This window comes from Nipponia nippon, unplaced genomic scaffold, assembly GCF_047370975.1.
Source record: "Nipponia nippon isolate SJK-2023a ecotype South Korea unplaced genomic scaffold, ASM4737097v1 scaffold_6, whole genome shotgun sequence".
Taxonomy (NCBI): domain Eukaryota; kingdom Metazoa; phylum Chordata; class Aves; order Pelecaniformes; family Threskiornithidae; genus Nipponia; species Nipponia nippon.
Genome location: NW_028262380.1, coordinates 21,039,858 through 21,056,417, shown reverse-complemented (window position 1 = coordinate 21,056,417; position 16,560 = coordinate 21,039,858). Strand labels below are relative to the sequence as shown.

The window sequence follows — 16,560 nt, the reverse complement described above, 5'->3', positions numbered from 1 at the left end:
AACAATTTTGGTTTGTAAGCACTGCTTGAATAGCATGCAGTGAATAAACAAGACGGTAGCACACTGAACAGAAGGAAAAAATAATATTAAACAGATTCTCAGTAAGTGTGTGCCATCCATTTTGTGCAATCAATGAGGCAGACATCCCACAGGAAAAACTGATTTTGTGATTCAAGAGCACACGATAAAATACATATATACAGCAAATTCGACTGTTTGCACAGACAATATTAACTGTGACATTGTTTAGCTTTTAAATGTTTGACTTTGCAACCTTAAAAATGCCCAGAAACACAGTTTCTTTAAAATGTACCATTACAAATGAAAACTAATAAACAATTCATTGCCAGGAAATGTATTTATGCATTTCTAAATAATCCTGCATATAGAGCTTACAGTTTATCATTTTTATGATTACGATGCTAGATTGCTAGTATCACCCCTTGTTTAGCTGTATATTAGCTTTATACAGAGGCTGAGCTTTACTGAATAAAATTTCCCAACAACAATATTGGATGCTAACACACACAACGCTGCCCATACCAAATCCTCAATAATGTTCTACATTAAAGAAAGGAAATTCACAGTCCTTATGAGTTATAGATTCATACAGCTATAAATGTAGTAGAACCTAAACTGCAAATCAGAAATATTACAGCAAGAAATCTCTGCAACCACACAATTCAACTTCGGCAGAGAAACACTACACAAGAGGTAGAGAAAAAAAGTGTTAGATAAAACAATAAAGTCTATGTGAAATACAGCAGATCATAAAACAGCTACATGTATCTGAAAACTGCTTTGCTATATGTTACAAAAAATAAAGTGGTATATTCATAGAATCATAGAATCGTCAAGGTTGGAAAAGACCCTTAAGATCGTCAAGTCCAACCGTTAACCTATCACTGCCAAGTCCATCACTATACCATGTCCTCGAGCACCACATCTATCCGTTCTTTAAATACCTCCAGGGATGGAGACTCAACCACTTCCCTGGGCAGCCTGTTCCAGTGCCTGACTACCCTTTCGGTGAAGTTTTTCCTAATATCTAACCTAAACCTCCCCTGGCACAGCCTGAGGCCGTTTCTTCTCGTCCTATCACTCGTTACTAGGGAGAAGAGACCGACCCCCACCTCGCTACAACCTCCTTTTTATGATTACGATGCTGCCCTGACATAAGTGTCCACATGCATCCTTGCAGTAAGTGGGAGCTGAATTACCATTTATTACACAGTAAAGGCACATACATGAGCACTTGTGACCAAACAGCTAATGTACTGTTCTCTAGCTTACCTAACAGCAAATTGAGTTAATACCCTTACAGCAGAGACTAACCTTTTGAGAAGCTCTAAAATACTCACATTTCATGCATAGTACAAACACATACTAAAAACAAGTATAAACTAGAGTTAACTTTTAAGGGACCTAACAGTGTGGCTGACAAATATATCAAGAGACAGACATAGCTTGTTCCTCTTTAAAAAAGGTAACTGTTGAAAATTGTCCATGTGAATTTCAGGAAACAGATTTTAATAAATCTATTTCTGTAACAACTCAGCTTTACATGAGCATAAAATGAAATATTTTATCATTTTTCTGATTATTATCTTGACTTTCAGTCATCAAAACAGAATACTTGGCTTTTTTATTCAATTATTTCATTTTCCACATTAAGATAAAAATGCTCTTAGAGCATGCAGCATTTAACAGAATATAAACAGATGCAATGTAACCAACATTAATTTCACACCTCTAATATTCCTGCTCCCATAACGAGAAAGGCTTCTAAAATTCAAGTTGTCCTGATAATTTAAAATAACTTAAATCTAGTGTTGAGCATCTTAAGTAAGATGTATAACATCTCATATTATTTCAACAGCTCTTTCTTCTACAGAAAATTCAGTCTTTTATTTACTAGAAAGAAAAGCCTATTTTGTTTTTTCAAAAAGGAATAAACAAAATAATTCTAATACCAGACCAAATAACTTCAACTCCTTAGGTAAGCTGCCAATGAAGAAGATTTACATTCGTTTTTAAGGGCAAGATCTTATGACTGTACTATGTAGTTACCAGTAAATGCCCCAGTATTCCAAGAAAATGGCTACATCCTCAAGGGACATGAGATACTATAAAATTCTCACATTTATGAGCATGTATGTGTGTTATTTACATGTATGCATGTTATTTTTTATTGCAATGAAAGCCTTGCATCAAAGTATTCACAATTCTGCAAAGATTTAAATAGGGATTTAACTCTTTATGGCATATTAGATATACTGACTATAGCATGTCTTCGGATACTGCAAAAGATTTCATTATTGAGGACTTGAGTCAAACATAAGGTACTATGAAAAACTGCTGCTGTACAAGGGAGTATGAAAACAAGCCACATCTTACTAGTTCCTACATGCAATAATATATAAAGCAATTTACAATGTACATGAGTATGACGACAGGTTCAAATAGTCAGGAAAAAGGTATAGCACATCTTCTTTTTATAAAGCTTAGCAAAGATAAGAGAGGTTCAGTCTTCTTTCCAGGACTTTTTTCTTGTCCCCTTCTGAAAAAGTCAGCACCACTCTCAGGAGCTAGCCAGATCAATTGAATAGTTTGTTCTACAGTATTTTGCTCATATTTCTGTTAAAAAATTAGGGAAAAGCCTAAAAGACTTCACCACAGCATGGAGTTTTTTACAGGCACATGCATATTTCTCATAAAACGTTTATCAGTTTCTGTGACAACTCAGTAGAGCACTTCTATTTTGGAAAAAGATAACTAGAAGATACGTGCTTGCACTTTTGTGTTTTCACTTAGTCTTCATATTTTACTCTTACTTTGCTCCTTACCTCTGGCTGATTAGAAATATTGAGAATGAGGGCCCACAGATCAGCTCGGAGTGCTGTTGGACATCCCTGACGAACATATTGTTGAGCTGCAGCACTATCTTGCTCTGCTAAAACTGTTGAGAAACAAAGCAGGTAATGAATTGATGTAGTTTAAGACTTCCAAAATTTATCAATTTATCACATACTTTATTTTTTAACTTTACAAACTGGTTTATCATGCTGTAATCATTAGCTAATGGGAAAACATCTAAAAGGTCTGGCTTTCACAATGCAATTTTGAAGTAGTTCCCTGGGAAACAAGGCAATTGATATCAATTGATTTAAACCACGAAGATGGTGAAGGGTTTAGAGGGGAAGCTGTATGAGGAGCAGCTGAAGTCACTTGGTCTGTTCAGCCTAGAGAAGAGGAGACTGAGGGGAGGCGTCATCGCAGTCTACAGCTTCCTCACAAGGGGCAGGCGCTGATCTCTTCTCCCTGACGACCAATGATAGGACCCGAGGGAATGACAGGAGGATATGCTGGGGAGGCTTAGGTTGGACATTAGGAAAAGGTTCTTCACCCAGAGGGTGCTGGAGCACTGGAACAGGCTCCCCCAGGGGGCAGTCATGGCACCAAGCCTGACAACATTTAAGAAGCAATTGGACAACGCCCTCAGACATATGGTGTGAATTTTGGGGTTGTCCTATGCAGGGACAGGAGTTGGACTTGACGATTCTTGTGGGTCCCTTCCAACTCAGGACATTCTATGATTCCATGAATAAGCAAGGCTGTACTACCTTCTGTCATAAAATAGCAGTGAGTATGCATCTGCCCTGACGTGACTTAAGAGAACGAGGTCTGGAATTATAAATCTATTTAATTGATTCCTCTCTCCTTCCCTCTCTTCTTAAATACTGAAGAGACCAGTCTGCCAATTTTCTGTTTAACCTGGAGAGCTCTAATACAGATGGTGTGTGATCCTTTTTTCCTAAATGAAGAGGGCAAAAAGAAAAAACATTCCTACATTCCCCACAAAACTTCAGAAAACACTGTGATTCATCTCAATGTCCATGAGTGTTTACCTTATTGTTTCTTACTGAGACACAAAATACTAAAAAGTAGTTTTGCTATATACAACACGAGTTTTACTAAATACAATAAAGAAAATTCCTCAGCCTTGGCAATACATCTAATATAAAAACAAAAATCAATACATCAGTGGCAACCAAAGTCATAAGCAACACCCAATAGAGCATGCAGTAGGATTCCCACTGAATGAACTGAGATTTCAGTTTATGGTCAAGACCCTTAACTTACGTTTTTACAAAATTTTATGTCTTTGCGTACAAGAAAAGCTAAGACAATCTCTGTAATAGAGGCTGCTCTACACAGACAAGAGACAAGGAGTAAGAATTACATCGTGGACTTGAATGACTGGGTCAGGAAGTCTGGATGGGGAGTTTATTTGGAAGAACAGGAAAAGAACATAGAGATGGACGGTTGCTCTTGGATCAGAAAACAGACGATGAGGGATAGAAGGAGGACCGCAAAAGGAGAAGTAAGAAAGGTCACTGTTTTGTTATTGCAACAAAAAAAAGGGATGGAGAACTTTTGGGATGGTATCGACTCTATTTTTTTCTTTGATGGTGATAATGTTTAGCAGGAATCACAAAAGACAGTAAGGAGCATATATTGATGGATTTCAAACATTCCTTGTGTGTTTCTTCTATAAGCGAACTTAAGCTAATAAATGATTGTTGCTTTTATCTTTCCCTTTCTCTTGTAGGTTATTTCTTAACCTACAAAAAGCCCCAGAACTTCTTCAGAAAAAGCAGTATACAAACAAGTGAGTTTTCCTTGCTGGCTAAGTATTGCAATACTTAGCAAGTTCTGCAATTGCAAATAACAATTAAAAAGACTGTTCTGATGCACAGGAGTAAACCCCATTACACTAATGAGAACTGTGTGTGCAGAGAAGGGAGTCTAGAGTCTTTTGATTTTAAAATGAAATTCAGTAGTGGCATAAGTTATCACCAAAAAGTTATGTCTCTATGCTTCCTATTTCATTTTTAATGAAATATCTATGGAGTTTTTTATCTGGTAGCTACCGGTAGACTGCAAATGCTTGCTTTTCTGTCTCTGTCTAAATTACAATGGTATTACTGACTGTCTCTGTCTAAATTACAGTGGTGTTACTGACCACGCTTTGCGTTAGTCTGTCTAAATTGTTAAAATTCTAGAAGGTATACGTAATTGAGACAGAAATTTACTAAATGTATTCCTAACTATTCACAGTTTATTAGAGATGAAAACAGATCCATACCTTTCTGTCCAACACGTACATGTTCATTTTCAAAGAACTCTAGAAAATAAAGAAACAGAAAAGCATGGCAAAAATTAAATTAAAAAGAAGATACTTTAGCTAGTAATGTATTTTATATTTTTACTACACACCACTACATGCAGCTGATTTTTATTGCTAATGTCACTAAAAATTAACCTGCATCAGCATCAATGCTCTTTTTCAAAAACCAAGAAGAAATAACACTACAGAATTTTTTCTTGTCTGAAGGACACAAATACCAAAGTAGCACTATGCTGCACGAACCTAGACTTTCAATTAGGTAAGTTTCTCTTTGAAAAGAAAAATAATTTGATAATGTTTTCCACTTTTATATGGAAAGACCATTTTAAAACCTGTTTCTACAACAATAAATGCATACACAGCAGAACAACAGAAATTGTGCACTATTTAAGCTACTGATTATTAATGTATGGATATTTTCTGTAACCTTAAAGACAGTTATTTAAAAGATGTTTCTATATATGCCTATCTGTTAGTTAGCTTAACATTTATTCATATTTTCTGTATTTTTGGAGACAGACAATTTTGTTCTCTAGATCCTGGTCTTCAAACACACTGAAATTAACATATTTTCAACTTAAGGTGATGATTTTAAATCTTTTCCAAATCTGACCCTTCGTATTTGCAATGTTTTTTTATTATTAGTTTTATTTTACTAAGAAAATCACTACAATCATAGTTACAGAACAAACATTTATGGTTTATTATGGAAAAAATACACAAATTACTTGATAATTGCAAAGTATTCTACTCATTAGTGTTCTATTTAAATGACTGAAGCACAGCATTAGCTAACCAGGAGGCACTTGAGCTGAATCATCAATCCCCAGCTGTCCTATATTTAAGCCTAGTTCACTGAAGTCTTCTTTCTGAAAAGAAACAAAACCATAAAACAGTAATTAACAATGTTTAATTCTCTAAATCACTAGAGATTTCTTCCGAAAGGCTTAATGCGAGTATTTTCTAAACCAAACATAGTTCTTTTAAATGCATATATATGAAATATGATCTCAGGTTTTTAAAGAGAAGAATGTCACATCAATTCTTACTCTAGTTTTAGTTATAGGCCCCAGTTTGCATGTCAACTATGAGCTACACCTGGATGTAATAAAGTGGTGAATGAAAGATTAGGTTAAGGATATCTAATTCACAGCCCTTTCCCAATCCAGGTGCAAGTTTTTCTACTAGCATAAAATCCTCAAGAGACTTATCAGTGAAGCATTAAGAAGAGCTCTCCTATTTTCCAATTATAACACTAGTACCCAAGCATTTCCTTTCTTTTACAATTTAACAATAAAGGGATTTAAAATTAGTTTGAGAACAAAATTAGGAGCTAACTGATTGTCAGGTTACTGATCTTGTACAGCATCAAGTATAACTGTAGAATTAAGATAAACTACATATTTAAAGTTGTCTTGTACAGAAAGAAAATGAGTAAGTGAGTAACAAGTACAAAAGTATATTTTTGGCACAAACTAAAAAAAATGAAAACTTCCCTGCTGGCAGATTATTTACTGTTTATGTTTTACTTTTCATTAAAAATGTCTTTTCATAAAGCTTTTTTATGCTCTGTGTTTTAACTACATATTTAGATTGATTTTCACTTTCAAAAGGAGAAACTTATTGTGATATTAATATTCTTCCTTATTGTTTAGAATCTTATTCATTAGCAAGGCAAAATAATTCTTACAGAAACCTCTTGTAAGAAAAAATATACTTACCAATTCTGGAATATCTTTAACTTTTAGAGGAACCTGAATTAGCCCCAGATGGTTTCTGAAACTAGCATGTTCTCCATTTTCATAATTTGGGTTTCGAAGATTCATCAGTACCTTAAAAATGGCAGCTCTGTCATTCTTTGCATATATTAAGAAATTTACATTCAGAACTCCTCTTAACATTATCAGTATTACAAGCAGTATGTTCAGCATAAAACCATTTCCTGCAACTATCAGATATATGGGCCCAAATTATATCTCAACATTTTCAAAATCAAAATCAAAAAGGAGCCAAATTTTTAAGGAAGCAAACATATTCTACTTGAAAAGTAAGCTCAAATTATGAAATAAAAAAGAAGAGTTTTTTTTTTTTATATATATGGCATTAAGTGCTGGCTACATAGTAATGTCTAAACTAAAATTCACTTCCTCATCAAAGCCATTCAAACGCTAAGAGTATATTTCTGATCGGTACAATATCCAGGATATTCTTCAGTATTACTTTTTTCTGAAAGAATTTTTATCCATATTCTTACACTGGCAATCGTATGTATCCTTCAATCCAAGCGCTACATAATTTGCTACTAAAATAATTCCTTACTAAATAACAATACACCAAAATACCGTATTTCATTTAAGAAAAAAATAAATTACAGAATTGAAAACCTAAAATAAGGATAAAATTTAAGAGACAAGGAATCACAATGTCAAGATAAGTAACTTGGATCTATAAGGGAATTTACAGTCCCTTACATACTGTTATTCCATGGGTATAGATTGTGATAATATAATATTGAGCTGGCAAGGCTTCTTTCTAAGATGAGTTTCCAGCTCTTATGAAATTCTTCTACAACATCCTACCTCTACAATTCTCACTCTTCTAAGTATTCTAATACCATATAAACTCACTGACAGATTTCTAAATTAAAAGATTAATGTACGAAACTGCAAACTCTGGAAAGAAAACAGTATAAAAGAAAAAAAAAAAAGAGTGACCTTGAGGGTGACTGGATAAAGGTAAAATGAAGATGGATTTGTATATCTAATCTTGAATCTGTAAACAACTTGGCTGTAAGTACAGTGATGGAAAACAGAATAAATTAAAAATTTCCAATATTATTATCACTAACTGAACAAAAGGAGCTCTTTAGAAATGTAATAAAATGGATAGAAAGTTTATTGTTGGATTCAGAAATGCATTCACAATTCATAACCATGAAACAATTTACACTTAAGTCAGAAATACTATAAATCTCTTCTACCACTACAAAAGACATTCCACTAAACTTGCACTGAATCACATCGGAATATTAATACATTAATTCTGACTGATAATTCAGTATTAGACTTCAAAGTTTTATTCTGTAAATTAGGAGGCCATCTTAACTCTATAATTCTACACTGTCATCATGCTCTAGACTATTTGTTTCCTGTATAACTCACAGGATATACAGATACTGATCTTTTAAATTTTATTTTCAATCACATTTTAATCCAAAATCTCCTATTGTGTCACCATTAAGTTCACTGTCATCAACAATGTTTATTGTCCATCGTCCATGCCTATTCTAGGCACAGCTGGTAAAGCAAGTTCTGTTTTACTAAGACGTTCTGTGCTTGAACCATAGAACATGATGAGTAATACTGTCATTTCTGACTTTAAAGATTCAGCAGTCACCATTTTTTAATGGTTTGGTTTGATATAGACAAAAGCCTCCAGTTTCCACACAGTTCTGTTTCATGTTTGATTTTTCACAATCTTCATAGATGACCTACAATTTCAACTGCATACAGGTCTACTATCTACCACCAACGGTCTATCAGCTTTACATATTGCAATTTAAAATGTAAAATGATTTGTGAAATCAGTTGGACTATTGCTCTCAGAGGAAAAAAGTTAGCTCCAAACGGATTGTTCTTTGGAGAAAGAGAAGTTTACCACAAATATAATTTAAAAATGAAGTTAAAAAAAGAGACAATAGCATTTTGTTTTGCAAACAAAACACAGAGTCAAAAAGCATGCCAAATTTCACTTTCTATAAAGGACAAGTTGTCTGAAATACACTTATTTATTTTTCCCACTTCACATAAAAGACTATAATGGATGCAAGTCAATGGCTGAGTCATTGTTTCATAAATGCTTACCTCAAGAAAATCTTTAGGTGCATAAACAGGCCGGAAGAGACTTAGATCTGAAATAAGATTTCAATGATGCTATGTTAAAACCAAGAGATGAAAAAAGCATGCAATTTTCCCATACCTGTACCACAATCTAGCAATTTCAATAACATATTAGAGCAAAGATTAAAATAACGTTATCACAGATATCATGGCTACAACCACCACATATTCTCCAAGATTATGCTACTGTTAGTGCCTTAGTTTTGTAAACCCCAAGTAAGTGAGCAGTAGTCACAGGATGCTTTTTACTTATTGCACATAAGTCTTTAGATTGAACCATTCTTAGACATGGGAGAGAGATGATATTCAAAAGAGGGTTTTTCTTTAACAGCATAGATTGTGGAATTAAATGTACTGCTGTCGAACAAAAAATAGGGACTAGTCATAAACAATCCATGAAAAGTATTTGCCATCGCAGAGATGGTACTGCGATACAAACTAGTACCCTTGCAAAATCATTTATTTTAAGGAACTTGGATATGAACTAACAAGGCAGTTAGCCTTGCTCTCCCAAAGGATAATATGACTGACTATTCTGTGCAAGTGTTACTTTTATCTTTTGTTAATAAAACATCCGAGCTTAATTATCCATAGTTCTGAACATTTTCTTTCTATCTGCATGAGCTTACACTATAAGGAGCACTGCCCTAGCTGTATAAATCTCTAAAGCACTGCAATAAGGAGTATTATACCATAACCTCTCAGTGATGATTCAAAGTTAGTACAAGAACTTGAAACAAAATAACAATGAAATGAATATTTATTTACATATAGTGACATATTACCAATGAGAAAAAAGATTGAAATCAGTTTATCTTGAAGTGATTACATTAATCTTTGACTGATAAATAAGATGTATATGCTATTCTTCTGTGTACAAAAATTTAATGCACATAAATTTAGTTGACCTTACCTGGCTCATCAGTTCCCATTTCATTCCATTTATTAAGCAGTTCTTTCTGTTCACTTACAGGCCTCTGAAAGGCACAAGAAAGTAACTCTTCTTTTTTTATCAGAATGAGTAAAAACATGCCTATTTCAAATACATAAATTAATGTAACACTTTAAAAAATAGATTGAGCTAGCAACACAAACTTATTTTGCTTACAAATTATCCCCAGCCTGAAGGTATATTCTACTGTAGAAAGTCCAAGTTCCAGTTCAAGGAAAAAAGAAGCGTATTAAATAGTTTCATGTGTTTACTAATGGATTTTAGGCTATTTAGTAGTCAGTATCATATTACTGAAGATCTACTGCTCATTCCACAGAGCTGTTTGATTTTGTCATCAAATTCCTGTCCCTGGCACAGTCATGAAAAGCAAACACAGCTGCATCCTTTATCTCATATGATGAACCACAGAGGTTTTGCTACCTAGCATAGATATGCAACAGGAGAAAGATAAAGAACAAAACATTCTAACATTATTTCCCAATTCCCTGACCTTTAAAATTAAAGCTTCTAAATTAATAAAAACCAAAACAAAACAGAGCAAAATGAATGACAACCAAAATTAGCAATGTATCAGTACCTCTCTCTCCTAAAGTACCAGTTCAACTATGGCTTTCTCCAGCACACACAGTATATCTATATTGTGTACAGACTACGCAGCTAGAAGTAAGGCAGCTGAGTCTGCACACAAAAATGCTCTATTAAGAGCAATGAACATAGCAATTAGCTTTCCAACATGCTGCTCCCTCAAGAGGCTAAGTACTGCACCAGCAAAGAGGAAGATCTGCCTATAGACTTTATCTTTTCCCAAGTTGAGCTGATGCATATACTTTGCCACTATCCCTGAAAATTATTCTGTATTAAAATTATTTGGATACTGACCTTGCAGCTTTTGATAACCACGTGTAAAATGAACATTACATTACAAGTGTGCAAGACGAGGCTTAATTTCCAAAAAATGTCAGTTTGGCAACAGAAAGTTAATAATACGTTACCTTCTGCGCTAATGGGATACTGAGTTCTGTGCACATGCTGTTTAGACTTTTTAGAATTCGCTTCTCCCAGCTTCCCTAAAGCACACAAAAAAATTAATTTACATGGAATTTCTTTTTCCTCCAATTGCATTTATCGTGTAATAACAAGCAGCTTTTTGAAGTTATGTATAAGAAAGGATAGAAAGAATTGCTGACTGACATCTGCAAAAACGTTAAGGGAATATTTACATGCTTGTTTAAGCGGAAACAATACAGCAAACAGATTTCATCATTTACATCACAATAAAGAACCAGAAAAATGAGTTGTTCATATTTCAGATCTCCAAAAAGCATGTATTTCACAGTTACTGATTTTTGACATATGCCTAATGACCAAGTTTCCTTATATATCAACATTTAACAAATTTGTCAAATTATTATAAGCAGGGCGATCAACTGTGTACAGAGAATGCCTTCTCCACTTTGTGACCTGAAGAGAGTGCAAGCCTTTCTCCACCAAAGGTATCATAGATGCTCCCAGAAGTTAAAAAGGTTAGAAATTTGGTATTCTGTAATGCTCAAAAAAAAGTTCTTCTAAAACAATGCTCAGGAAATAGTTCTCTAATCAAAGAGAAAGCCAGAAGTAGACAATACCTCAGTAGCAACTGGACAGCTTAAACAGCAATCAGATTCCTCCGACTATTGCATTAGACTCAAGCTTACCATATGGTACCTAATCCGTGGATAATTCCTCTGAAGTTAATGCCAACTAGTATTGACTTCCTAGTCAACTGACTTAGGATCTTGCTTCCGTGATTACAGCAGCACTGGTGGGTTTTATAATTAATTTAGTTTTCTGTGGATGATGAGTCAGGCCCTGACCAAATCAATGCAAAGACTCCTCTTAATGTAATTTAGCTCTATTTATTATTTGTAATTTGCTCTAGACACAAATTCTACAACAGTTAGTTACTGTCTAACCACATGTTCCTCAGACTTAAACTTCTGTCCGAAAGAGGCTGCAGTTTATTAGACAGGAAGCAAATGAAGGAAAGGGCAGATGTTCAAATGTTCTGTTAAAAAATAAAAATTATACCTTGTCTATAATTGTTTCATTTTAGTTTCCATTTACAAGATCCTCTCATGACTTTTTCCATCAAACGAAACAGCTATCTTTCACCAGAAATTTCTTCTCAAAATCAAGCCATCCCTTCACCTTCTCTCGCATAAACGAAACAGATCCGAGTATTAACTGTAAGGAATGCTTTCCAAATTGCAATGGTTTTTATAATATTCTGTATAATATTTTTATTTAACTGTATTAGCATATTCAAATGCCTTCCAGATGCTCCAGTTACACAACGCCATGCCACAAACCAGTTATTCTCTCTCAGACAGGTGGTGTAGAGCATTTACGGTACCCTATTTTGCTGAGAAGTGGGGTTTTGTTGCTGAAAGAAATGAAAAGTGAGAGAGCACGAAGACTGCTAAACCATATAGGATAAGAAAGCAGAAACAAAGAGAGAATACAGAGGTGTTAGTAGCAGTTTAAAAAACAAAGTGAAATCATCAAGATCAAAATTAAGGGCAGGAGAAGAGCACAGATATGCTCCAAGATACAAAAGCTACAAAAGAAGCACAGAAGAGGCAGATGGCAGGTTTGCAAGACGGAGAACCAGCTCATTCCAAGGAGCAACGGAGGTCAATACTCTCGGTGTGACTGACAACTGCCAGACCAGACATTAAGCCACTTAGTGCATTGGGGATGCAACATGTTAGTAATAAATCACTTCTGGATACTCATAAACTGTGCCATAATTCAGCCTTCAAGACTCTGCCCAGTAAAAGATGTTCAAATAAAAGCAACCAAGTCAAAACAAAAGTGAGGGTTACACAGCCTCTCCAAGCAAGATGCCCTCCCCTCTCCTCAGGACAGTGGAGTTACCTGCAGTGAGCAGAAACAGAACACAGTATCCTTGACTGAAATAAAAGCCAGAGGCAGAGTTCATAAAGTCATTTCATTGATGGGAACAATAAATTTTCCAAGATGATTCCTCTAATTTTATGAAGAAATGTAACACTAAGGAAACACGTTGCTGGGATTGCTATGGTTACAATGATAACCTTCAGTAAAACAGTTGAAACTGAGGAAGGCAATACTGCAATTTGGTAACAATTTCAAACATGTCTATTACAAATCACATTTATCTTATCCTGTAGCAAAGTCATTTATAAACTTTCACTGCAGTTAAATGAAACTGGGTGGACAACAAATAAACTAAACAGAAATATGTCACAACTGCATAAACTAGCCAGGATTAGTTACAGTTTTTTCCACAATAATGAATCCTAAAATTCTTTCAGAGTGTACCTAATAAGACCTACTCTGAGGGTAGAATTCAAGGTGTCTGGACACAGATTTCATTTGGTACATTTTCTCTAATGAAAACCTGTAAATTTCAAAAAGAAGAGAAATACGGAAACTATGTTGGTACTGCTTTCGTTCTGATGCTCATGAACTTTTCATCTGGCGTCTGATAAGAGGCATAACTTAATTTGGGATGCAAGAAACCAAATCAATACATGATCTAAAAAGAGATCTGAGTATCCCCTACTCCAACTTCTGTAACAAGAAACAGAAATTCTTTTAGGAATAATAAAAATACTATGAAATTTCTTTTGACTTTAATACTTTCCAAAGAAAACACCATTTTTCTTTATCAACTATTCAAGCACTCAAGATATTTTCTCAAAGAGATTTAGAAACTAGGAAAGGTGAATTGACTATTGAAGGAAGACAATTTAAGCAGATCTTCAGCAGTCACAGCACTAGAATATGTAGTATTGTCATTTTAATTTTTTCAGAGTCCACCAGTCTGTTTCAAGAAAGAAAATTAATAATTTAGCTGGGTTTTGTCCTTTAGGGATTATTTAACTCTTCTGGGAGAAATCAGGATATGTATAGGAACATCTCTGTTATACTTTATAAAGTTCCTAGTACCCACGGTCCTATTGAAATCATCTGTAATGTTACTCTTATTTGAAATAGGACTGGGGAGCGCTTTAGCTCATAACTATAAACCTACAGGTCAGAATGCTTTTTTGATTGTGTGTCTGTGTAGCATGTACAACACGGGGAATCTGGTCTTAGCTGGGAAAAAAACTTACCAGAATATCAATAGCAAATATAGCAAGGTAATTTTCTAATCAAGTCTGTTGTTTATGTATGGACTTTCTTCAAAATGCAAGGTCTGAGAATACACAAAGAGGAACATAGGAAAATTTAAGTACTGGGAGGAAAGGATTTGCTTTAGCAAAGCTCCCCTTCAGTAAGATCTTCACAGATTTGGCTAGAAGCATGGAGGTAAAGAATCTAATGAAGCAAGGGACAAACAGATTAAAACACAGACAATTACAGTCGTCTTTCTTCCCAGAATTTGGAAGTGCAGCCCACCAGAGAACAATTTATCTTTTCAGGTCCCTGTATTTTTAGATAATGGGCTGATGCTACTCAAGTAGAACACACTGAATTACCCTTAAGATTTCCTGAAGTAGTACATCAGAATTCTCATTTTTGTGAATGCACTCCACTACCCTAGTTTTCAGAACTGCCCTACCTTCAGGAAGGTATACTGTATCGCGAAGATCACCCAGAGTTATGTTTCTGACTGCACAAATTTCAGATAAACCTATCATTTTTTTCATTGGAGACAAATTTAGAAATAACGGAACAAAACTTTAAAGAATATCAAGCAAAAATAAGTATTATTAACTCAAACAACATTGGTTCTCCAGAGCCAGTAGAGTATCTCAGCTTCCTTTGAGATAGCTAATTAACTTAATGTTGCCTCCCTCTGGAAAACAACACCTTTCCCACTCCTATTGTGGGAAGCAGTTGCTGGAGCGAAACAGACCTACTCCAACGCAGAACTGGCTGCTCCTTTCCCGTTTTCCCACTCCTTACGCTTTGTAACTAGACAATTTCTTATCCACCTATCACCTCCTTAAGTTTACTCGTTTAACATTTCTCTCACAACTCTGAAAAAAGCTCCTAGCTTACAGCTAAAACTAGGAAGAAGGACCTGTATGGATTAAAACACAGTGGTGCAAATTTATAAATTATATATTATGGGACTGTCATGATAACAGTTCCTGTTGAGATTTACAGTGTTTGGTTTGTTGTGAACTTTGTAAAATCTACACATGACACAATTAAAAGACAGCTTCGTAGGAGGTATCAGACTGTGGAAACACTTCCTAACATTTCTTTGGACTCAGCTTTTTATGCTTCTCTTTAGCTCGTTTTGCTCTTATTTTTAAGTTGTCCATTTCATGTCTTCATCGCTGTTTGCAGCAGCCTTGTCCTAAATCTAGCAAAGGCTTTCCCAGTGAACTCTGGGAGCAATCAAACAGTTGAAGAGGTCTCAATGATTTCACCTTATCAAAATGTAGAAATCAAAATAGTCAATACAGTAGTTCAGTGGATTCAGGAATGTTTCAACTCACATCAGTCTCTGCTGGGCAGGTAAAACAAATTAGTAAAGTTCAAATTTTTAATCCTAGAATCTAGTGCTAAAACTTTGCATTAAGATGTGTAAGTTTTAAGCAATAATTCTGCTGTTTCACACGGTGGGAAGAGGTGAGCTATCTCCCCAAAACTGGAACCAGACCAAATAGCTCAGAAAACACCAGAGATGTGTATTAACCTGATGTTTTAAAGAAAGGTCCTAAATGTTATATCTGACATTTTTCAGGAAACAAAACAAAACAAAACAAAACAAAGACCTAGTATTTCTCTGTCTATCTCTGTCTAGGAAAGACCTAAACAATGCCAGACTAAAGCAGCTATACCCAGTGATCTATCCCGACCCAAACACAGGTCCAGCTCTCCAGCACACGATTAGGAAATATACATTATGTTACATTAATATTCAAAGATATGTAAATATTAATGGCAGTACGTTTTCTACACTGGACAATACCACAACTACATGAATAATTTACAGCGTTATTATTCATTGCCATTAATGCTCTATCCTTTCCTAGAAAGCTGTTTTTCTTTTGAGGTAGTGAAGAGAATACAGTATAAAAACTTCAGTCTACCACCTAAGAATGAGCAAACAGAACCAACTTGAGGAGAAAAAGGGTTAATTATGAACATTTTCATATCCACTCTAGAAAAATACTAATATAGTTTTAATTACTGATTCAAAGTCATTCCAATAACTGGTATCAAAATAAGATGGTTTTCAGAGAGTATTACCCTTCTTTCCAGAATTCTGAAGTAGAGCAAAATTAATTAAGATAGAAAAGGATAAAGAAAATGTCAACGAGCTCATAAAAATGGAAACAGCACCTTAAACGGTGGCTGTGCATAATAAAAATAGGATATGACTTATATAGAAAACATTTTTTTCTACCAGGACAAATTTTCTTGATAGCACCAAAACATTCTCTTCAAACTGCTGTGATGCTAAAAGACAAATACGGTGAAAAGATCTACCTACAAATAAAACAGTCTTCTACCTTCAAAACATTAATTAGACT

General features: G+C 34.7%; 1 protein-coding gene across 3 annotated transcripts in view; it reads right to left on the bottom strand.

Moving 5' to 3' along the window:
* TBC1D19 (TBC1 domain family member 19) overlaps window positions 1-16,560 on the bottom strand; it is a 52,169-nt gene that overhangs the window by 20,447 nt on the left and 15,162 nt on the right. For all 3 annotated transcript variants that reach the window (XR_015699676.1, XM_087736493.1, XM_087736494.1), the window contains exons 5-11: window positions 11,035-11,109; window positions 10,004-10,067; window positions 9,055-9,101; window positions 6,913-7,023; window positions 5,988-6,060; window positions 5,150-5,188; window positions 2,847-2,959 (exon numbers count right to left, since the gene is read on the bottom strand). Coding sequence is in view for 2 of the 3 variants with exons in the window: in XM_087736493.1 (XP_087592619.1) it covers window positions 2,847-2,959; window positions 5,150-5,188; window positions 5,988-6,060; window positions 6,913-7,023; window positions 9,055-9,101; window positions 10,004-10,067; window positions 11,035-11,109 (522 nt within the window). In the remaining variant the exon portion in view is untranslated. The remainder of the gene's footprint in view (window positions 1-2,846; window positions 2,960-5,149; window positions 5,189-5,987; window positions 6,061-6,912; window positions 7,024-9,054; window positions 9,102-10,003; window positions 10,068-11,034; window positions 11,110-16,560) is intronic.